This window comes from Megascapheus bottae, chromosome 10 (assembly GCF_031878675.1).
Source record: "Megascapheus bottae isolate mThoBot1 chromosome 10, mThoBot2.hap1, whole genome shotgun sequence".
Lineage (NCBI taxonomy): Eukaryota > Metazoa > Chordata > Mammalia > Rodentia > Geomyidae > Megascapheus > Megascapheus bottae.
Window position 1 is genome coordinate 35,127,908 of NC_143518.1, and position 18,031 is coordinate 35,145,938.

Below are 18,031 nucleotides of genomic sequence, written 5' to 3' on the forward strand. Positions count from 1 at the left end.
TTTTTCACTCAAGGCTGTGGGTCTACCAATTGAGCAACAGATCCATTTTTTGTTTGTTTGTTTTGCCAGTCCTGAAGCTTGAACTCAGGGCCTAGGCACTTTCCCTGAGCCTCTTTGGCTCAAGGCTAGCACTTTTCCACTTGAGCCACAGCACTATTTCCAGCTTTTTTTTTTTCTGTATGTGGCACTGAGGAATCAAACCCAGGGCTTTGTGCATGCTACCACTAGGCCACCCTTGTGTCCCCACGGCTCCACTTTTGACTTTTTGCTGGTTAATTGGAGATGTGAATCTTAAAGACTTTGCTTCCCAGGCTGTTTAGAATCATGATCCTCAGATCTTAGCCTCCTGAGTAGCTAGGATTTTGGTCATGAGCTTGTATCTGTTTTGGAAAGCAGTATCACTCTTTATACAGGCTCCCTAACTAGAAACCTGGGAGCTCCCTTCCATCTCACACATTTAATACATTTTTATGTCCTGTTGAACTTAGCATTTAAATAGATTTCAAACACTGGTTTTCTTTTCCCTATTCCTACTGCCAATGTCTAAACACAGACACAATGGCAACTGACCTTACAGTAGCTCCTACAACAGATCTGGCACAGATCTCACCTCTCCTGTCCATTCACCCTAATGACATCTGCTTGTCTTTTCCAGAATATTCTTCATCTCTCTCCTGTTCCAATAGCCTATGGTATTATTGTCACAGCAATACCAAATTCTCCTCATCAAACCTTTCTAGGGCTCCACATCTTTACACCTACCAAGCATTCATAAGGTGGACTCTGTTAAAAAAAAATGGATTACTTGGAGCAGTCCGCAGATTTGAACTCAAGGCCTTACACTGCCTCAGCTTGCTTGTTAAGCTGGTGGCTGTACTATTTGAACCATGCTTCCAGCCCTACCTGTAAACAGCCATGTAGCTGATGGAACTGGAAGGCACAGGTAACACCTAGAGGGAAGGAAGGGCTTCTCAAAGAGAAGAAATTAAATAGCACCCTACTCTCACTCTGTTTGACAGCTGTCATACATATTCCAAATAAATGCACAAGCACGGAAATAAATGCAGGCATGTACAAAAATCACAGAATCAGAGAAGCAGTCCTAGACACATAGCACACATATACACAGACCCAACCAATAAAATAGGAACAGATGAGGGAGGAGTCTGAAAATGATAGACCATTATCACATATGTAAATTGCACACTTTTTTTTTTTGCCATTCCTGGGGCTTGAACTCAGGGCCTGAGCATTGTCCTTGGATTTCTCCAGGCTAGATCTCTACCACTTGAGCCACAGCACCATATCTAGCTTTTTCTATGCATGTGGTACCAAAGAATTGAACCTGGGTCTTTGTGCATGCTAGGCAAGCACCCTTACAGTGAGGCCAAACTCTGGGCCCCAATGGCACATTTTTGAGTTCTACCTCCTCCTTCCCCTCTGCCTCCCCCTTCTCTTTCTTCTTTTTGCCAGTCCTGGGGCTTGTATTCAGGGCCTGGGCACTGTCCTTGCAAAGTTTTTGCTCAAGGCTAGCACTCTGTCACTTGAGCCACAGCATCACTTCTGGCTTTTTCTGTATATGTGGTACTGAGGACTCAAACCCAAGGCTTCATGAATGCTAGGCAAGCTCTCTACTTCTAGGTCACACTCCCAGCCTTTGAATTCTACCTTCTATTTATCTTTAGTCAGCGATCAACTCTCCTTTATCTAGAACCTCTTCTAAGAACAAAATTCTGGGCTGCAAGTTGCACCTACAATGTCCTCCAGTCTTTGTCCCCAGTCTAGTGGGTTTTTTCTTTCCCTTCCCTCTCTCCCTCACCCCCCCTTTCTTATCTTTCTAGTGACCAGTAGGGGGCAGTGGTTAACAACCAATAAGCATGAATTACAAAATTTTACTCAAGGGAGTAGAGCAAGAAATCAGAGAAAAGTCCTTAAACCAGCACATCTCTTGTCAGACTCCTGTTTTAAACTCCTCCAACTATAATTTTGCCATTCTCATTTCTTTCGATTTCTCTATCATAGCTTAACTATTCTCAATTTTTCCAAAGAAGATTGAGCTGAGGGGTCTTCCTTTGATGACCTCATGTCTTCTTGTTCCTTCCTGCAATATTTTGGTTTCCAAGATGATCAGGGCTCCTGATTGTCGCTTGGATTCCTGTTCAGGCTCAGGAATGCACATGAATGCTTCATGGGCTACATCCCTGAAAGCACCACTGGTAGAAGGGAGGTTGAACGTCAGGGCCCTTTCACTTCTGTGGCCTGGTGCTCTGTACAATAAACAAGCAGTAGAACAGTACAGGTTGACCAGTTGCTTGCCACCATGCAGTATCATTTGAAGAGCAATTGTAGTGTTGAGCAGCTTCATGACCAACTCACTTCATCCTCATAGCCCCCTGACAGATCTTATTGTCTTCCCACTTTACAGATGGGGAAGTTGACACCCAAAGAAAGCATGCATTTTGCTCTTTGTGACACAAAGAGTAAAGATGAATATGGAGCCAGGCACTGGTGGCTCACATCAGTAGCCCAAGCTACCCAGGAGACTGGGATCTGGAGGATCGTGATTCCAGGGCAGCCCAGGCAGAAAAGTTCACTCCATCTCCATCCCCATTAACAAAAAAAAAATGGACTAGAGACATGGCTCAAGTAATGAAATGCCAGCCTAGTAAGCAACAAGACCCCAGTACTGTAGCAAGGGGGGGGGGGAAAGGACAGGAATCCACTGGCTGCCTGGTATGGGCTTCTTCTCCCTCAAATAAAATTCTGCTGCTGCTGCCTCTTTGCCCCCTAACCCTCTCATCCTCACACACAGTTGCAGCTATGCGTGCTTTCTTCTCTCCCTGCACTTGCAACCTAAGACTGACTTTCCTGTTTGCTTCCTTCTGCTCATAATCTTCACCCAATTAGATTCAAGCACACAGGGAAAGACACAGAAACTATATATACATACATATATATATATATATATATATATATATATATATATATATATATATGGTGTGGCATGAAGGGGCCTTCTGGGTAAAGAATGCAAAGAAGGCAGACACTGTGTTTGGAGATGGATTAAGCAGGGAGATGGGTGAGCTAAGACGAATGCACCTCCCACCCTGTGCCCAGACTGGAAAGGGGGCAGAGACAGGGTCTCCATTGTGCGGGCACAAAGGGGCCATATGCCTAGAAGCCCATGATGACGTGTGTGTGTGTGTGTGTGTGTGTGTGTGTGTGTGTGTGTGTGTACGCGCGCACGCGCAGAAGGGTATGGCTTGAAGACCCCCTCTCACTTTCAAACCCTGGGGCCTTGCCTGCTGATGATGATGAGCAGAAGTAACAATTCTGACAGGCTGACTGGAAGATCGGGGGCTTGTGGTCACTAGGGATGAAACAGAGCCCAGAGTGCTGCAAAGCCACGCAGAGGAAGGAAGGGACACTTGGGAAGGAAGGGGTGAAATGTGCCAGAGTGACATTCACCTGGTCACAGAGCCCTTGTCCCTTACTCCATTGGCCCTGGAGCTGGCTTTGGAGCCATGTGAGATGAAGCCCACTGGACTATGTTCTTGCACACTGTTCCTGCCATCTGTTCAGCCCACTGCTTCCACACTCCTGGCTGCTGTCCCCCTGACCACCTCTCTCTCAGTGTCCCCTGCTTTCACCCCCCACTCATTCTTCCCTCCTCATTCTTTACCTCCTTTCCTGTCCTGCCAAGCAGAGAGCAGAGAGCAGAGTGGCAGGCAGCCGAGGCCAATTGATTATCTGAAGAAATTCGGAACTAGCAGGAGGAACAGCTGCAGCTGCCCCCTCTCACCACCCCCAGGGCCCTGAGGGATGCCCAAGGGGAGGGGCCCCTAACCCCTCTGTTGTCCTGCAAGGAGGGAGGAGGGCTCAGAGCTCAGGGACCGCCAGGCATGGGAAGGCAAACAAGAGAACTTGGGTTCTAATTCCAATCCGTCATCACTGGTGAGACATATTGCCTTTATGGCCAGGTGTTTACCTGCCTCTCAAACAAAGGCATTGGTTTCAGTGATTTCTGTGCTTCTTTCCACCAATCATCCATCACTGTCCTCAGACTGAGTCTTCTTGATCTCAGATCAACCCTTCCTCTCACCAGGCTTTGGGCAGAGCACATTTCATGAAATTCATATGGAGAAGGAAAGATCTTAAATCTTTGCCTTTATAAAGTCCTCCCCCTCTTGTTACTGACAGCATTCTTGGCTCATCAAAAATGAAAACATGAGGATAGAAGGGTAGCTCAGCCTTTTCCTTACACTGTTTTTGCCTTCAGCATTCACACACGATCTACCAGTGTTCCAGTACTGCCTCTCTGCCTGTGCTTAAAGTCTATCCCCACTAGAGAGATTCCTCTTCCTTGAGGCACACATAGCTGTTGCTGGACAGCTCCAAGTGTTTCCAAGTTTTTCTTAGATTTAAAATATACTTTTCTATGACTTCCACTCACTAGCCCTGATCCTGCCTCCGGGGGCTACACAGAAATCTATTTTCACTTCTTCATTCAGTATTTGGAAGTGGATATTGTATGACCCCAAAATCTACTGTCAAGATCACCCATCAGCCAGGCACTGGTTACACCTGTAACCCTAGCTACTCAGGAGGCTGAGATCTGAGGACCTCAAGTCTAAGCCAGTCCAGGCAGAAGCCAGTTGGTGAGAATTATCTCCACTCAAAAACCAGAAGTAGGGGCCGGGAGTTTGGCCTAGTGGTAGAATGCCTGCCTAGCATGCACGAAGACCTGGGTTCGATTCCTCGGTACCACATACATACATAGAAAAAGCCAGAAATGGTGCAGTGGCTCAGGGTAGAACACTAGCCTTGAGGAAAGCCCAAGGACAGTGCTCAGGCCCTGAGCTCAAGCCCAAGACTGGCAAAAAAAAAAAAAAAAAAAAACAGAAGTAATCTGAAAGAGTTTTACTTGTCAAATTTGGGTCACTTCAGAGAAGCCTTAGCTGAATGGAGGGCTGGGAGTGGGGAGAACCTGAGCATCGAGTCTTAGCAGTAATTACCTGTGTGGCCTTGACTATGGCCCTTCTTCTACACTGGGATTTAGTTTCCTCATTTATATGATGAAGAAGAAAAAGAAATTGTTTCTGGGTCCCTTCCAGGACCCTCTCCCACACTTTTTTTGGCCAATTCTGGGGCTTCAACTCAGGGCCTGGGCACTGTCCCAGCTCTCTCAAGGCTAGTGCTATACCACTTGAGCCATGGCACCACTTCTGGCCTTTTCTATTTATGTGATACCGAGGAATTGGGTCTCTGTGAATGCTAGGCAAGCACTCTACCACTAGGCCAAACTCCCAGCCTCTTCTTCCTTCTGTACCTCTTTCTTTTCTTCTGTTTCCTTTGAGACAAGATCTATATGTAGCCCAGGCTGACCTGGATGTCACAATCCTCCTGGTCTCTGCTTACCTGACACTCCCCTCCCCCTTCCTTCCATTCCTCTCTCAGTTCCAGGCCCTTCAGCATGTCCTTTCCAGTATCTTAAGGCTGGACCACAAAATAGACCAAGAGCTGAAACTTTAAGGAATTCTGGCTTACCCTAGAGACAGTAGAGACAAGACAATGTCTCCATATTTGTTCCATGGATTTTCCCAAATGCATGGACCCATAGATATGCATTCAACCTAGGTTCTACTGGGACACTCAGCTCCTTCGGCACATAGGAAGGAAGAACTGAAGCACAGTGAATCAGAAAGTGTCACTTGCTATGTGTCAAGATGGAACTATATGGAACTTAGGGTGGGGAGATTTGGAAACCTGTTTTCTACTCTCTCCTGGCCTCCTTGCACTGTCTTCTCTCTGTCTCCATTCATCCCGTAAGCTGAGTTCTTATAACATGCCCTTGCCCTTCAGAAGAGGCTGCAAACCATGGGGCCTACCACAATCATACCACCTCACCCAATCAGATGAGCCACAGCCATATCTGGTGCTAGAAAGAGGTCACTTTAATTTTTGTTTTTGTATATAATTAGAACTGTGACAGGAAGGAATCACACACAGGGCACAAGACACAAGACAGACCCTGGAGCCTGCTCTTAGGGGTATTAGGAAGAAATAAGGGTCTGGGGAGGGCTGAAGAGAGATGACAGGTGGGTGAGATCTGGGTGGGGTTACCAGGGGGCATGGTGAGGGAGGACATCCAGAAACTCAGCAGCTTGGGAAGGGACGCTATCCCAGAGGAAAAGAGGTCAGAACAGATGGATCTGAGGAAGAGATGCTAGTGTCGTGAGCCAAGAGGATCCCACACACACCTGGGGCTGGAGAATGAGCAAAAGAAAAAAAAAAGGAAAAGAGTAACCAGGAAGGAAGCAAGACCCAGCTAGAACTTCTAGGAGCCCCTCTCATTCAACCCTCCAAAGTGCACAACTCAGCAATAAATAGTAATATTTATAAATAAATAAGCAAATAAATAGATGAATAAATAAATAACACATAAATAAATATCCTAGAGCTAGGAGTTTGTTGTGAATTCACTTCTAATGCACAGATTTGAGGCTCTCAGTACTGCTGCTGAGCCTGAACTATAGAGCCGGCTGTACTCAGCAACACCATGAGGACACACCTCTTCCCCTGGCCATAGCAGCTTAAGGAAGGGAAAACAACTAAACACATGTAATAGAGAGGCCCTAGGGCCCGGAGAACTGCTGATTTCCAGATGGATGGAAATCATAGGGCATCTCTCCTGCCCCTGTGAGGCTCAGGTGTGGGCTTGCACATTTTTGGGGAGTCTGGGCTGGAGGAAGCTGGGGTGAGACCTGGCCTGGACCCTGGGCAGATGCTCTGGGCTGTTTGGAGATTTATCATCCCCTATCCTGGGACTAAGGATTTCCTTCCTCTAGCGCACATGGGCAGGGACTCTGGGCATGGGAAGGCTAAGGGGAATGGCCAAATCGCTCAAAAGGGCAAGGCACTCACTACCAAGTAAGATCTGAGGTCTGTCCAGTCTAAGCCTCAGAACCAAGACGGACAAAAGAAAAGCAAACAAGAGAGTGTGTGTGTGTGTGTGTGTGTGTGTGTGTGTGTGTGTGCTTTCCTAATCCCTAGTTACTGACATTCCCCTTAATAGAGGAGTCCCCGGATCCAGCTGGTCAGCTGGCCCGCCAGTCCTCCACTTACGCAGGCGGGGACCCACGGAGATATCTCTCAGGAGGGGAAACCCCGGGCCGCCCTGGCTTCTGGCTCCGTTGCCTTGCCCCCTCCTTGGGCAGGAGAAGCTAGACCTGAAGCTAGCGCGGCTCTGGAAGGGCCTGGGATTTTGGATATAGGGATAAAGAAGTAGCAGCCGATGAGAGAAAGCTAGACTTCAACTCTACTGGGACCACTCTAACAGGCAATTCTGACCTTGGAAGGAACCCATGGTAAAGGCTCTCCGGGGGGCCCGGTCAATATTAGGAAGTGGCCTTCAGGACCAGCCGGTGGGGTGGGGCCGGGCCTTGGGATGAGCAGGGGAGAGCGCAGGGCCGAAGCCCCGCTGCAGTCAGACATCCAGCACGTGGTTCAGGTAGGAGATGTAGCAGATGGCGAGGCGCAGGATCTCGATCTTGGAGAGCTTCTTGTCCGGGGGCAGCGTGGGCAGCAGCTTGCGCAGCTCGGCAAAGGCCAGGTTGAAGGCCTCCACGCGGATGCGCTCCCGCGTGGCGTGCGCCGTGCGGTACTTGGCGGTGGCGCGGCGCCGGCGTCTGCGCTCCTCGCGGCTCAGGTGCTGCAGGTCTTTCCGGCCGGCCTCTCCCAGCTCGGAGCCCCGGGCCTGACCCCCTCCTGGACCCCCGGACCCAGCACCCTCAGGGCCCGGCCCGCCCCCACAGTCGCTGAAGCCCGACTCGGTCTCAGAGTGGGTGGGAGGCAGGTCCAGCTCCATAGTGTCTGAGTTGAGCATCATGATGGAAGCCCTCTGCCCGAGGAGATCTGGATCCCCTCCCCACCCCTCCCGGTTGGAGCTTGACAGCTGGCTGTGAGAGGGGCAGGAAGGGCCTGGGGTGGTGGGGTCTGCCACTGAGCTCTGGAAATCTCAGGGCTCCTTCAGGGTTCCATGGTCAGGGATGCCGTCTGAAGCCTGGAAAAGAGAAAGGGAAACTGACAGGGATGGAAGGAGGAGTGGACAAGCTCAAAGTTGGGGCAGTGGGCTGGGAGGAGTTGAGGACCTGGGAGTGAAAGAGAAGCGCTGAAACAGGGGTATGGAGTGGGGCAGAGGGCCGGAAGGTGGTCCTGGTGGAAAGGAGTAGGAGGGGAAATAGTTAAGAAGGAAAGATGATCCCGAAGGTAACAGGAAAGGACAGAGAGAGATGGTGGAAAGGACACACCAGACAGGCTGGCCCTTGGCAAGAGGGCTGAAGAAGGAAAACTATTAAAGCCTTAGAAGAAGGCACACGGGGGTGGTGGGTGGGGGGAGGGTAATGGTTACCAAGACATGTGAAAGGGTATCAATGTATGTGAATTAATGCACCTTCTATCTGGCAAATACCATGTAACCCTTTTATTAATTACAATAAAAATATATTAAAAAATTAAAAAATAAAAAAAAAATAAAAAGAAGAAGAAGGCACACGGGAAATCCTTCGTGACGTCAGACTTGGAGATTATTTCTTGGATATAATATCAAAAGCATAAACAACAAAAGAAAAAATGAAAATGAGACTGTATCAGACTTAACTTCAATACATTAGTGGAAGCAACTAATAAAGTGAAAAGACATGTTTTGCACTGAGAAAGTACTTGCAAGTCATATATCTGATAAGCGGTTACTATAACTCAACAATAAAAATATCAAATAACCCAAGTTTTTAAAATGAGCAAAGAACAGACATTTCTCCAGAGATGATCACAAGTTGCCAATGAACATAGAAAAACAAGCTGAAGCTGGGCACTGGTGGTTCACATCTGTAATCCTAGCTACTTAGCAGGCTGAGATCTGGGAACTGTGCTTCTAAACCAAGGCAAGAAAGGCAGGAAAGTCCATGAGACGTTCATTTCCAGTTAACCACCAAAAAGTCAAAAGAGGAGCTGTGTTCTTGAGCAAAAAAGCTCAGAGACAGCATCCAAGTTCTCAGTTCTAGCCCCAAAACTGCCGCAAAAAACAAATAAATACAAAAATGCATAAGCTCACCATCACTAATCACTAAAAACAGAAAGCAACCACAGGTGCCACCATCTCACATTCATCATAAGAAAAGAAAAAAACTAAAACAAAGTCAGTACTGGGTAGGACATGAACAGCATGGAGAAATGGGAAAACTTATACTCTGTTGGTGGGATTATAACACGGTGTGATGGCTAAGGGAAATAGTGTGGATGCTAGCTAAAAAAATTTTTTTAGTGGAACTACCATATATGATCTAGTGCTCCCATCCCTGGAAATGGGTCTAAGTAAATAAAGCAGGATCTCATAGGGATATTTGCACACCCATGTTCACAACACTATTCACGATATCCAAAGGTACAAATGAAGGTGTATTAGTACGCTACAAAAAAGACTGAATGTTAAAGATGTTGGGCTTAATAAAGTAAGCCAGTCATAGAGGGCAAATCTTTGATCCACCTAGATACCATATCTAAAGTAGTCTAATTCATAGAGACTGAAACTAGGTTACCAGGAACTGGAAGGAGGGACCAAAAAAAGAGTTCTTGTTTAATAAGTATAAAATTTCGCATTGGCAAGATGAAAAGCTCTGGAGGTATGCTTTACAACAACTTGAATATGCATAACACTATTGAACTGTTCTGTTATATTTTTTTGCCATTCAATAAATAATTACAGAAGAAGAAAGCAGAAAAAGACTGGACTGACAGCTCCAAGAAAGGCCTTTCTTAGCTGTGAGAGAACTTTAAGCCTTGGTGTCAGGATCATCTCTCTCTGTCAGATCCCCTCTGCATCCTTGTTTCTTGGGTGGGGTGGCTAAACACACAGATTGGCCATTGTAGAGCAGACTGGACATATGGAGCTCAGTACCACTGTCCTCATTCAGTTCTTCCCATCTCTCAACAAGACTACTGTAAATATTTGGTTCTACCATCCTGTCCACTAGAACCAAGGAAAGGCATCCCTTCACCACAGTTCCTTAGTCCAGGACTATCTTTCATCTCTATCCCTAAAACTTTCAGCCCTTGCTATTCCCCGGCCCCTTTGGAAACTCTGCAAGGAAGACTGAGAAGAGGTAACATAATCAGCTTCTAACCCTGAACTTGCATGTAGCCCAAGTGGTTCAGATATGTCTGGCTAAGGAAGGCATAGTACCTTTTTGGAGTTATCTCTATGGGGCTTAACTAAGGTTTGTTTGTCCCAGGACCAGAGAGATTGGGGCAAGGCAGCAGAACCTGGGCTGGGAAAGGCTATGGAAAGGGCTTTCCTTGGGTATTGGGAGAAACACTGGGCTATCCACCATGAGTTCAGCTTACATAATAGTCAAAAACATTGAGGATCCTGGACAATCACCACCTCCCCCTTCTCCCCAGCCTTAGCCCTCCTGCCTGATACCTCATAGGAGACAGGACCCCCCCACTCTCAACCCCAGGTCTTGTTTCACCCTACTACAGATAAGACAGTTTCAAGTCAAATAAACAGTTACTAAGCTCTGGGGGGAATGCAGGGTCATCCATGTCTCAGGATAGGAAAAGAAGTTAATACACAAGGCTACAGGCATGGCTCAAATATACAGTAGACCCCTTGCTTAGCAAACACAAGGCCCTCCATTTAATGTGTAATGTGGCAAAAGAAAAACAAAAAGTGTATACACAAAACCAAGATGAAAAACAGGAGGTGGGAAAGTGGTTGATCCTGAAAGTGAGGACATTCTCCAGATTTGGGGAGCCCATGGAACAAGACAGCATGACAGTAATATGGGCTAGTTATCTTCTGGTTCACGTCTAGTTCCCCAACCTCCCACCCTCAAGCTTGTGTTGAAACCAGTTCTGCTGTGGGGTTCCCAGTACATCAATCACAGCAATTCTCTCATTTCCTTTCCCCTGTGCCCTTGCCACGCCCTCCCTTCTCTGCGCTCTCCATCAGCTCCCCATCTTCAGTCTAGGCAGCAGCTTCTAGTTTCCCAGCAAGTCTTCACCCCCCAAATCTACTTCTGTTCTCAAAGTTCCAGGCTCTAAGACTCTAATTGCAGAGGAGCAGCAATTGCAAACCTCGGGGCTAGGAATGACCTCTCTGCCTCCCGCTACAGCCCAACACAAAGAGAAGTGAGGCAGAGGGAAAGGTAGAGATGGAGACACCCCCCCCCCCCACACACACACAGAGAGTACACAGGAGAGAAGTAGAGGGAGACTCTGGGAAAAGGGGCTTAAACCAGAGATTGGAAGAGACACGCCCACTCCTCCCCAGCCCACAGTTACCCCTTTACCTAGGAGGACCCTGTCAAGGGATCCAAGCTGGCAGGACAGTGGGCAGTGTCCAGAGCCACAGTCTCCTCTGGCTGCTTAGGGCTCATCCGTCTGCAAAGTTAGTGATCAGCTTCCTAGAGCTCTCGGGGACTTCTTGGCTCCGCCACAGAAGCTTCAGAACTGATGAGAAGGATACACATGGTGGAGAAGTAGGGCCTAGGTGGAGAGGGTGGGCTTTGCCAGGTACCGAGGACCACACACACACACATTCACACACCCACAGACACAAACACATACACACCTGAGTGGGCCCAGCCCTATGTATATATAGAGAGTTACACACACACCCCCATCTCTCCATTGGCTGGCCCAGACACCCCCCTCATCAATATTAAACAGCCAGGCCAGGCAGCCATTGGCAGAGGGATCTGGGAACCCCCTCGGGAGAACTGGGAGTGGGGGCTGGCCCTGGGGGGGGTAGAGAGTGGGGGAGCAGGGACATCTGTTCTCCATGCATATTTCATAAGCAAGAAATGGAGAGCTGAGGAAGGGGTGGGGCTGGGGCGAGAGCCAGGGCAGGACCACAGATGAACCCCCTCAGCCTCTCACACCAGAAGGCGGCAGAACAGAAGCTCCCAGCAAACTGCATACAAGTGTCAGAGACCCGTTTTTGAGCCCCAGCACAATTTCCATGGCCTTTTCCCCTCGTGTCTTCCTTTCCTGGGGAAGAAGGTTTTCCACAGTACTCACAGGAGAACTGGGAAAGTGACCAACATGAAAGCAAGAAGAGGGAGCTCAAAGCCCTCACCTTCACTAAACTCTCATCTTTCATAAGACTGGTATTCACTATTTACCAGGCTACCTCTGACTGCTGTTCCCCGCTCCAATCATCATTCTAGGATTCAATCACCCCTCCACCCTCTTATCCAGCCACCGTTCTTCTATCTATTCTAACCAGGCCAAGAGCAGGGTCAGATTCTCCACACAGACCCATAAGGAGTTTATCTAGTTTGGCCAGCCTAGCTTGACCTAGTGGAAAGGGACTCTTAGGAAGAAAAGAACTAAGGAGGACTGGGGGAGGGGAGGGAGGAGTGGAAGGACACAGGGGGAGGCGAACAGAGAAACTCAGGCAGGCTTCTAGTGTGTAAGGCATCGAATGAGCAACAAGAAAAGTAGACACAAAATGATGTTAAAATGAGCACTGATTAAGTTCACATCAATAGCTTAGCCATCTCCAGCATGTGGGGGGAGGCAAGGTTCTGAGTGGCAGGAGCAGAGAGGGGGGCACAGGGCCAAGGGAAGCCCAGAGAGGCAGTGGGATGGGTTTCAGCATGGATGTTTCCCTCCCAACTCAGCTGTTGAACGTCTTCATTGAAGTTCTGTGGATATCCATACTAAACCATGTCTTAGAGGCTGTGCGGCTCAGTGGAAAAGGCTCTGTCAGCTGTGTGATTTCTGGACAAGTAATCTCCTGAGCCTCAATGTCTTCTTCTGTAAAGTGGGGCTAATTATAGTGGCTACTTAGGTTGCCATGGAGACCTAGTGGCATTATGTAGTGAGACTAGATCTCAGTACTAACACAGCCCATCTTTAGGCTGTGGGAAGGATTTGCTACTTTCCCATGTCTGATCAACCTTTTCTGGATTTTCTCCAGGGTGAGGAGTTCCCTAAGGGGAGTTCCATAATTTTTCCCCAAGTTCCTCTTTCTCTCCCTGCCTCCAGGCCTGGGAGGTGCCAACTCCCACCTGGGCAGGCCCAGACAGGTGCCCAGGCGCCAGCAGATGGGCTGAGCTGGAGGGGAAAGGAGCTTGAGGAGGGGGGTTGGGGGGGCAGGGGATCAGGTGGCATCTCAGTTCTTGCATCATCATTGCCATGGTGCTGATTAAAAACCAATCTCCACCTAATGAGCCCCCAGCAACAACAATTCTACCTCCCCCACCCTCCTGCCCTTCAACCCATCCAAGAAATTGGGAGATGGAGAGATTCAGGAAAGAGTACCAAGGGGGAGACAGAGATACAGAAAGAATGGGAGAAGAAGAGATGGGAAGCAGAGGGAAATATCGGGAAGAGGGTAACACTGAGGCCCAGGGAATGGGGGAAAAACAGATGAAAAAGCAGTCACTGGGTAGTAGACAAGGAAGAGATGTGGGAAGAGGGAAGATGCAGTTAGGGAGACAGAGACACAGGGAAACAGACCAAAAATAAGTACATAAATAAAAGGTATAGTGGAGCAGAACCATATCTTTGCAGAAGACTCAGAGATCTAAGATAGGGTTGTGGTGGATGGGGAGGAAATAAAGAAGACATGGAGAGAGAACAGAAAAGAGGAGGAGACTGTTGGGGAGAACCAGATGTAGAGGAAACATCTGTTCAGGGATGGAGAGATGCTGAGATTAGGAGACAGCCTGAGGGAGGGAGGTCCCATAACAAAAGGGCAGCAAGCATGTAGAAGCATGGGAGGGACAGGGCGGGGAGGAGAGGGTATACAGAGAGAAGTTGTGAGACTTAGAAAAAATGATGAGAGGCAAGGTGGGGAGATGTGATAAATAGAAGGATGGAGGTGAGGGACTACTGGTGCTAAAATGAAGCTCAGATCTTGAAGGGTAAGATGTTGGTGGGGGGGGGGGGAAGCAGAACTTAGGGAGACCTTGAAGCAGAAAGGAACCGGGTAGAGTGTCAGGGAGAGAGAAGGAGCAAAATCCTTGATGCCAGCCTCCCTCCTTGCAGGCTGTTTAGTTCAGATACTTCAGCCCTGCAACTTTCAGTTCTAAAGCACCCATAAGCTATCCTTGGTGCACAAGGAGAGAGCAACAGTGTGCTCTGGGGACCACTTCCTCCACCTGTGCACCTGCTATCTAAGGATCTTGGACTCTGGGTCCCCCTTGCCCAGGCTTTGCTGAAGGTTTCAGATTTTGTCCCTATAAACAAAACAAACAAACAAACAACAAACCCTACTCATGTGCTAGAGGAGCTAAAAGCATGAAATGGATAGGCTGGGACTCTATGCTGAACCTGGGCTCAGTTAACCATGGGTCTAAATCCTGATAACCTTGGACAAGCCCTTCACCCTGACTGAATCTTTTTGCCATCTGTGAAATAGAATGTTACTTTTCCCACAGGGTTGCTGTGACATCCAAGTGAAATAAGGTGTGGGAAAATGCAAGATAAACTACAAAGCACTTAGCCTGACACCACCCCCAGTCCCAATTCAAGTGGTGATTTAAAGTAGGCAAGACGTTTCCTTTGCACAAGTATCTGAAGCATGATTGAGGAAGATGGGGACAGCTCTGAATTTAATAACACAGTCCCCAGCCCTGGCCCCTAAGGAGCAAGGAGAGCTCTAGCAGCCAGGGGACAGAGGAGGACAGAAGAAAAAGGCCTGGAGAAGGGGAGGATGATTCTGTCTTCATGGTTTATTGTTACTACTTTGCATTTCATAGCCATTCACTTTTTCAGATTGGGATTCCCAAATCTCTTTCTAGCCACAGGAAGCTTGTGAGAGATTGTAGAGTGGAAGACACAGGGGGAAGGGCCTGGTCCTTGAGGGTGGGGGAGGGCCTGGAGGAGCTGGGAAGTAGTGGGCTTGGCAGGAGAGGGGGTGACATATGTGGGGAACCCTGGGGACCCAACCAGGCAAGCGGCTGGCAGAGAGAGCAGACAGTGTTAACCCTTGCTGTGCTACACTGCCTGACCCTTCCAGGAAGTAGTGTGACCAGGGTGGTATTTTCTAAAATTGTGGCAAGGTTTGGGGTCATGGGACCAAGGTAAGCAGCAGAGCTTGGGCAGGAGCTGTTGTGTTTCTGAAAAGGGGCAGCAACATCTTGGCACATCTTCATCCAGGAGTTTCTCTCCTTAGCTGTTTTCAATCGTCTCTGTCAGTCTGTCTTTCTCTGTCTCCACTTTCGTGCCTCTAGAAGGTGACAGCGGGTCTCCACTCTAACTAACCACACAATCTGTCACTCTCTTTGCTGCCAGCCTGGCTGGAAGCAACCCCCCCCCCCTTCCCAGAGCCCAGCCCCTGAGCCCTCTGCCCCTGGCCCCCTAGGCCTTATTGCCTTTGTCTCCTAAGGCTGCCTTTCCTTTCTTCTTCCTCTCCACTCACCTCTTCTCAGCTCAGAGCCCATCTCCAATCTCATTACAGCCTCAGCCTCCAACCACTGTACCGCCCCCACCCCCAGCCTCTTCTCTTCCCTCCCCCATCCATCTGTCTTCCCTGAAGCTCTCCTCTTTGTGTCCATCCATCTGTCACCACCAGCACTGGGCCTACTCCCCTCCTGGCCACACCCGCCTGGCCTTTCTCCCCTCCTGCTCAGTTCCCTCTCCTCTCTTTCCTCTTTTAGTCCTACTAGGAATCCTTCAGCCTCAGCTCCTTTTCACAAGCTTATCTTGTCTGGATACTCTCACTTCAGTTTTTTCTTCTGTCCCTCGAGTTTCTCCAACCCCATCTCAGTTGAGTTGAGGGATAGGGATTCCTGGGTCCTAGCCCTCAGCCCTTGAGCAATCACCCAGACAGTGGAGACTGGCAATGTTTATTCACACTTGCATCATCTCGGGTCCATTGCTTCTTCTTAGGCCCCCTGAGATGACCCTTTTGCTTCTGATCCAGGTTTCCCTGCTTGGACTCAGAAGCTACTGATGTCCATCCACACTACTGCAGGACTCCCATAACTTCTGAGTTTGAATTCAGGAAGGAATACGTATCTGTCCTGAGACCCACTGGGACCCTGACCTTCTAAGCGCCTTCTGCTTTCCCAGCTCAACACCAGCCACACTGCCAAGCTTCTATTTTGGAGAATGAGATATTGAGTGACAAGCTCTCTTTTAAATCCTGTTAGGCCACAATTTCCAAAATCCATACTATCCCTGGACTGGGGAACAATGGCATCCCTCCGGGATCTCTCCCTAGAGTTGACCCTAGTGCTACCTTTGAGAATTCATTAATTGATCGGCCTTTTAAGTGGCCCTTGCCTTGAGGAGTTTAGGGGAGAGAATTGGATATATCTCTAGCTGTCCTTCCAGAACCAGACTGACAGAGCCAGGGTGGACAGCATAAAGCAGCAGCATGTTATTTACACCCACACTTCATAGATGAGAACACAGGGACCCAGCGAAAGGAAAATGCCCTTCCCAAGGTCACACAGCATGTGAGGCAGATCAGAAAATCTGGTCCTGAACTTTTCCCACAAACTTGAGGCTCTTCCTTACTGGCCCATTGCTGGAAGCAAATCAAATCCTCCATTCCCTGGGCTTGGAGAACCTGTTTAGGGTACTGAGCTTGCATGGAGCATTCTAGCCTTGCCTATTTGTCTTCTGCCATGTAACTTCCTGACTCTGGATCTGGGGACTCAAAAGGAAAAGTACCGTATCTCTTAGCCTTTTATAATACCAGAAGAGTGTTGTGCCTGTGGCCATGCTCAATAAATGTTTATTACTATCGTGGCTGTTTGTAGATATACAGCATGTTCTACTCCCAGCTCTGTCTCTAATTTGCTGTGTAACACAGAACAAGTCATATCACTCCTCTGGGCTGGTTTTCCCAATCTATCCAAGTGAGTTAAAATGTGGGACATGATGACTGACGTCTACAAGCTAATACTTTGGAGGGTGACACTGGATTATGAATTTTGAGACCCTGTTTCAAAAAGAGGGGAAAAATAGTCCATATACATAACTTCTAATATACATTTCTTTAAAGAAACAAAGCTCTTCTGAGTAAATCTGTAGATTAAAAAAAAAATCTCCTCCTAGGCAATGCCTTTTCCAGATGTTGGAAAAACATCCTATTTATTTATTTATTCAAATAAGCTGGGGACAGATACCAGTTGGTGAGTTGAGGGCAGGTGTCAAAATAGCTAGACAGACTGGGTGCGGGAGTAAATGTCCTATATGGTTTGAAAAAGAGCGGTGTGAAATAGCCAACGGCAGTAGTGGGAAGGAAGGAAAACCCTTAGGAAAGAGCCTGGGAAAGATGTATCTCAGAAAGCACAAGTGACTAAGGCTTACATTGGTAGGGAGTGGGAAGTCAATTGATAAGCATGTAGCCCCTAAAATGCTTCTAGCCCATCACTCAGTCTTCAGCACAGATACCTGGTGAAGGCCCAGTCCCATGGATCTAGAAAGGGAATGCTGGGGAGCCTCAATGTGTTATCTGGGTGGCTTTGTGACCTCCCATAGACCTTAGCCTCTCCAAGAGCCATGAAAAGGGCTGGGTTTTTTTGTTTGTCTTTGTTTTATTGGTCTTATTCTTTGTAGGGAGATGATGCAGGTTAAGGGAGCATAGAAGGAAGAAGATAAACTGTGTCTGGTTCTTCCCTAGGCACAGAAACGAGAGTATCGGAGGGTCTATATCTTGCCCCCTTCCTTCTTACCCACCCCAATGCCCTGATTGAGTCTAAACCTCTGCTTCCCCGTTTAGCACTCTCCCTGGTACCAAGCCACATCCCTGTTTCTCGGAGCTGCCAGCAGGATGAGGGAGTTTACTGCTCTGTCCGCTGGGAGACCTGTTGGCCGAGGGAGACATGGAGCTGGCCCAGACGGTGGTGGCAGCTGTGCTCAACTCCCGCCAGCACAGCATACAGCTCCTCCAGCTCCAATGGGGGCCAGAGGGAGCTTCAGGGCATATTTCCTCTCTCAGAACTCCAAACCTGCTCCCTCAAGGGAGGGAGCTTGGTCAGAAACCTGGAGGAAAATCATCTCCTCT

At 48.4% G+C, this 18,031-nt stretch overlaps 1 protein-coding gene across 1 annotated transcript; it reads right to left on the reverse strand.

The window, feature by feature from the left end:
• Positions 1-5,944: 5,944 nt before the first annotated feature.
• Nhlh1 (nescient helix-loop-helix 1) lies at positions 5,945-11,601 on the reverse strand. Its single transcript, XM_090339813.1, has 2 exons — positions 11,352-11,601; positions 5,945-8,062 (listed from the first exon to the last, which is right to left on the reverse strand). Exon 2 carries the CDS (start codon positions 7,886-7,888, stop codon positions 7,487-7,489), a length of 402 nt encoding a protein of 133 aa, XP_090195939.1. The 5' UTR covers positions 7,889-8,062; positions 11,352-11,601; the 3' UTR covers positions 5,945-7,486.
• Between the last annotated feature and the right edge of the window lie 6,430 nt (positions 11,602-18,031).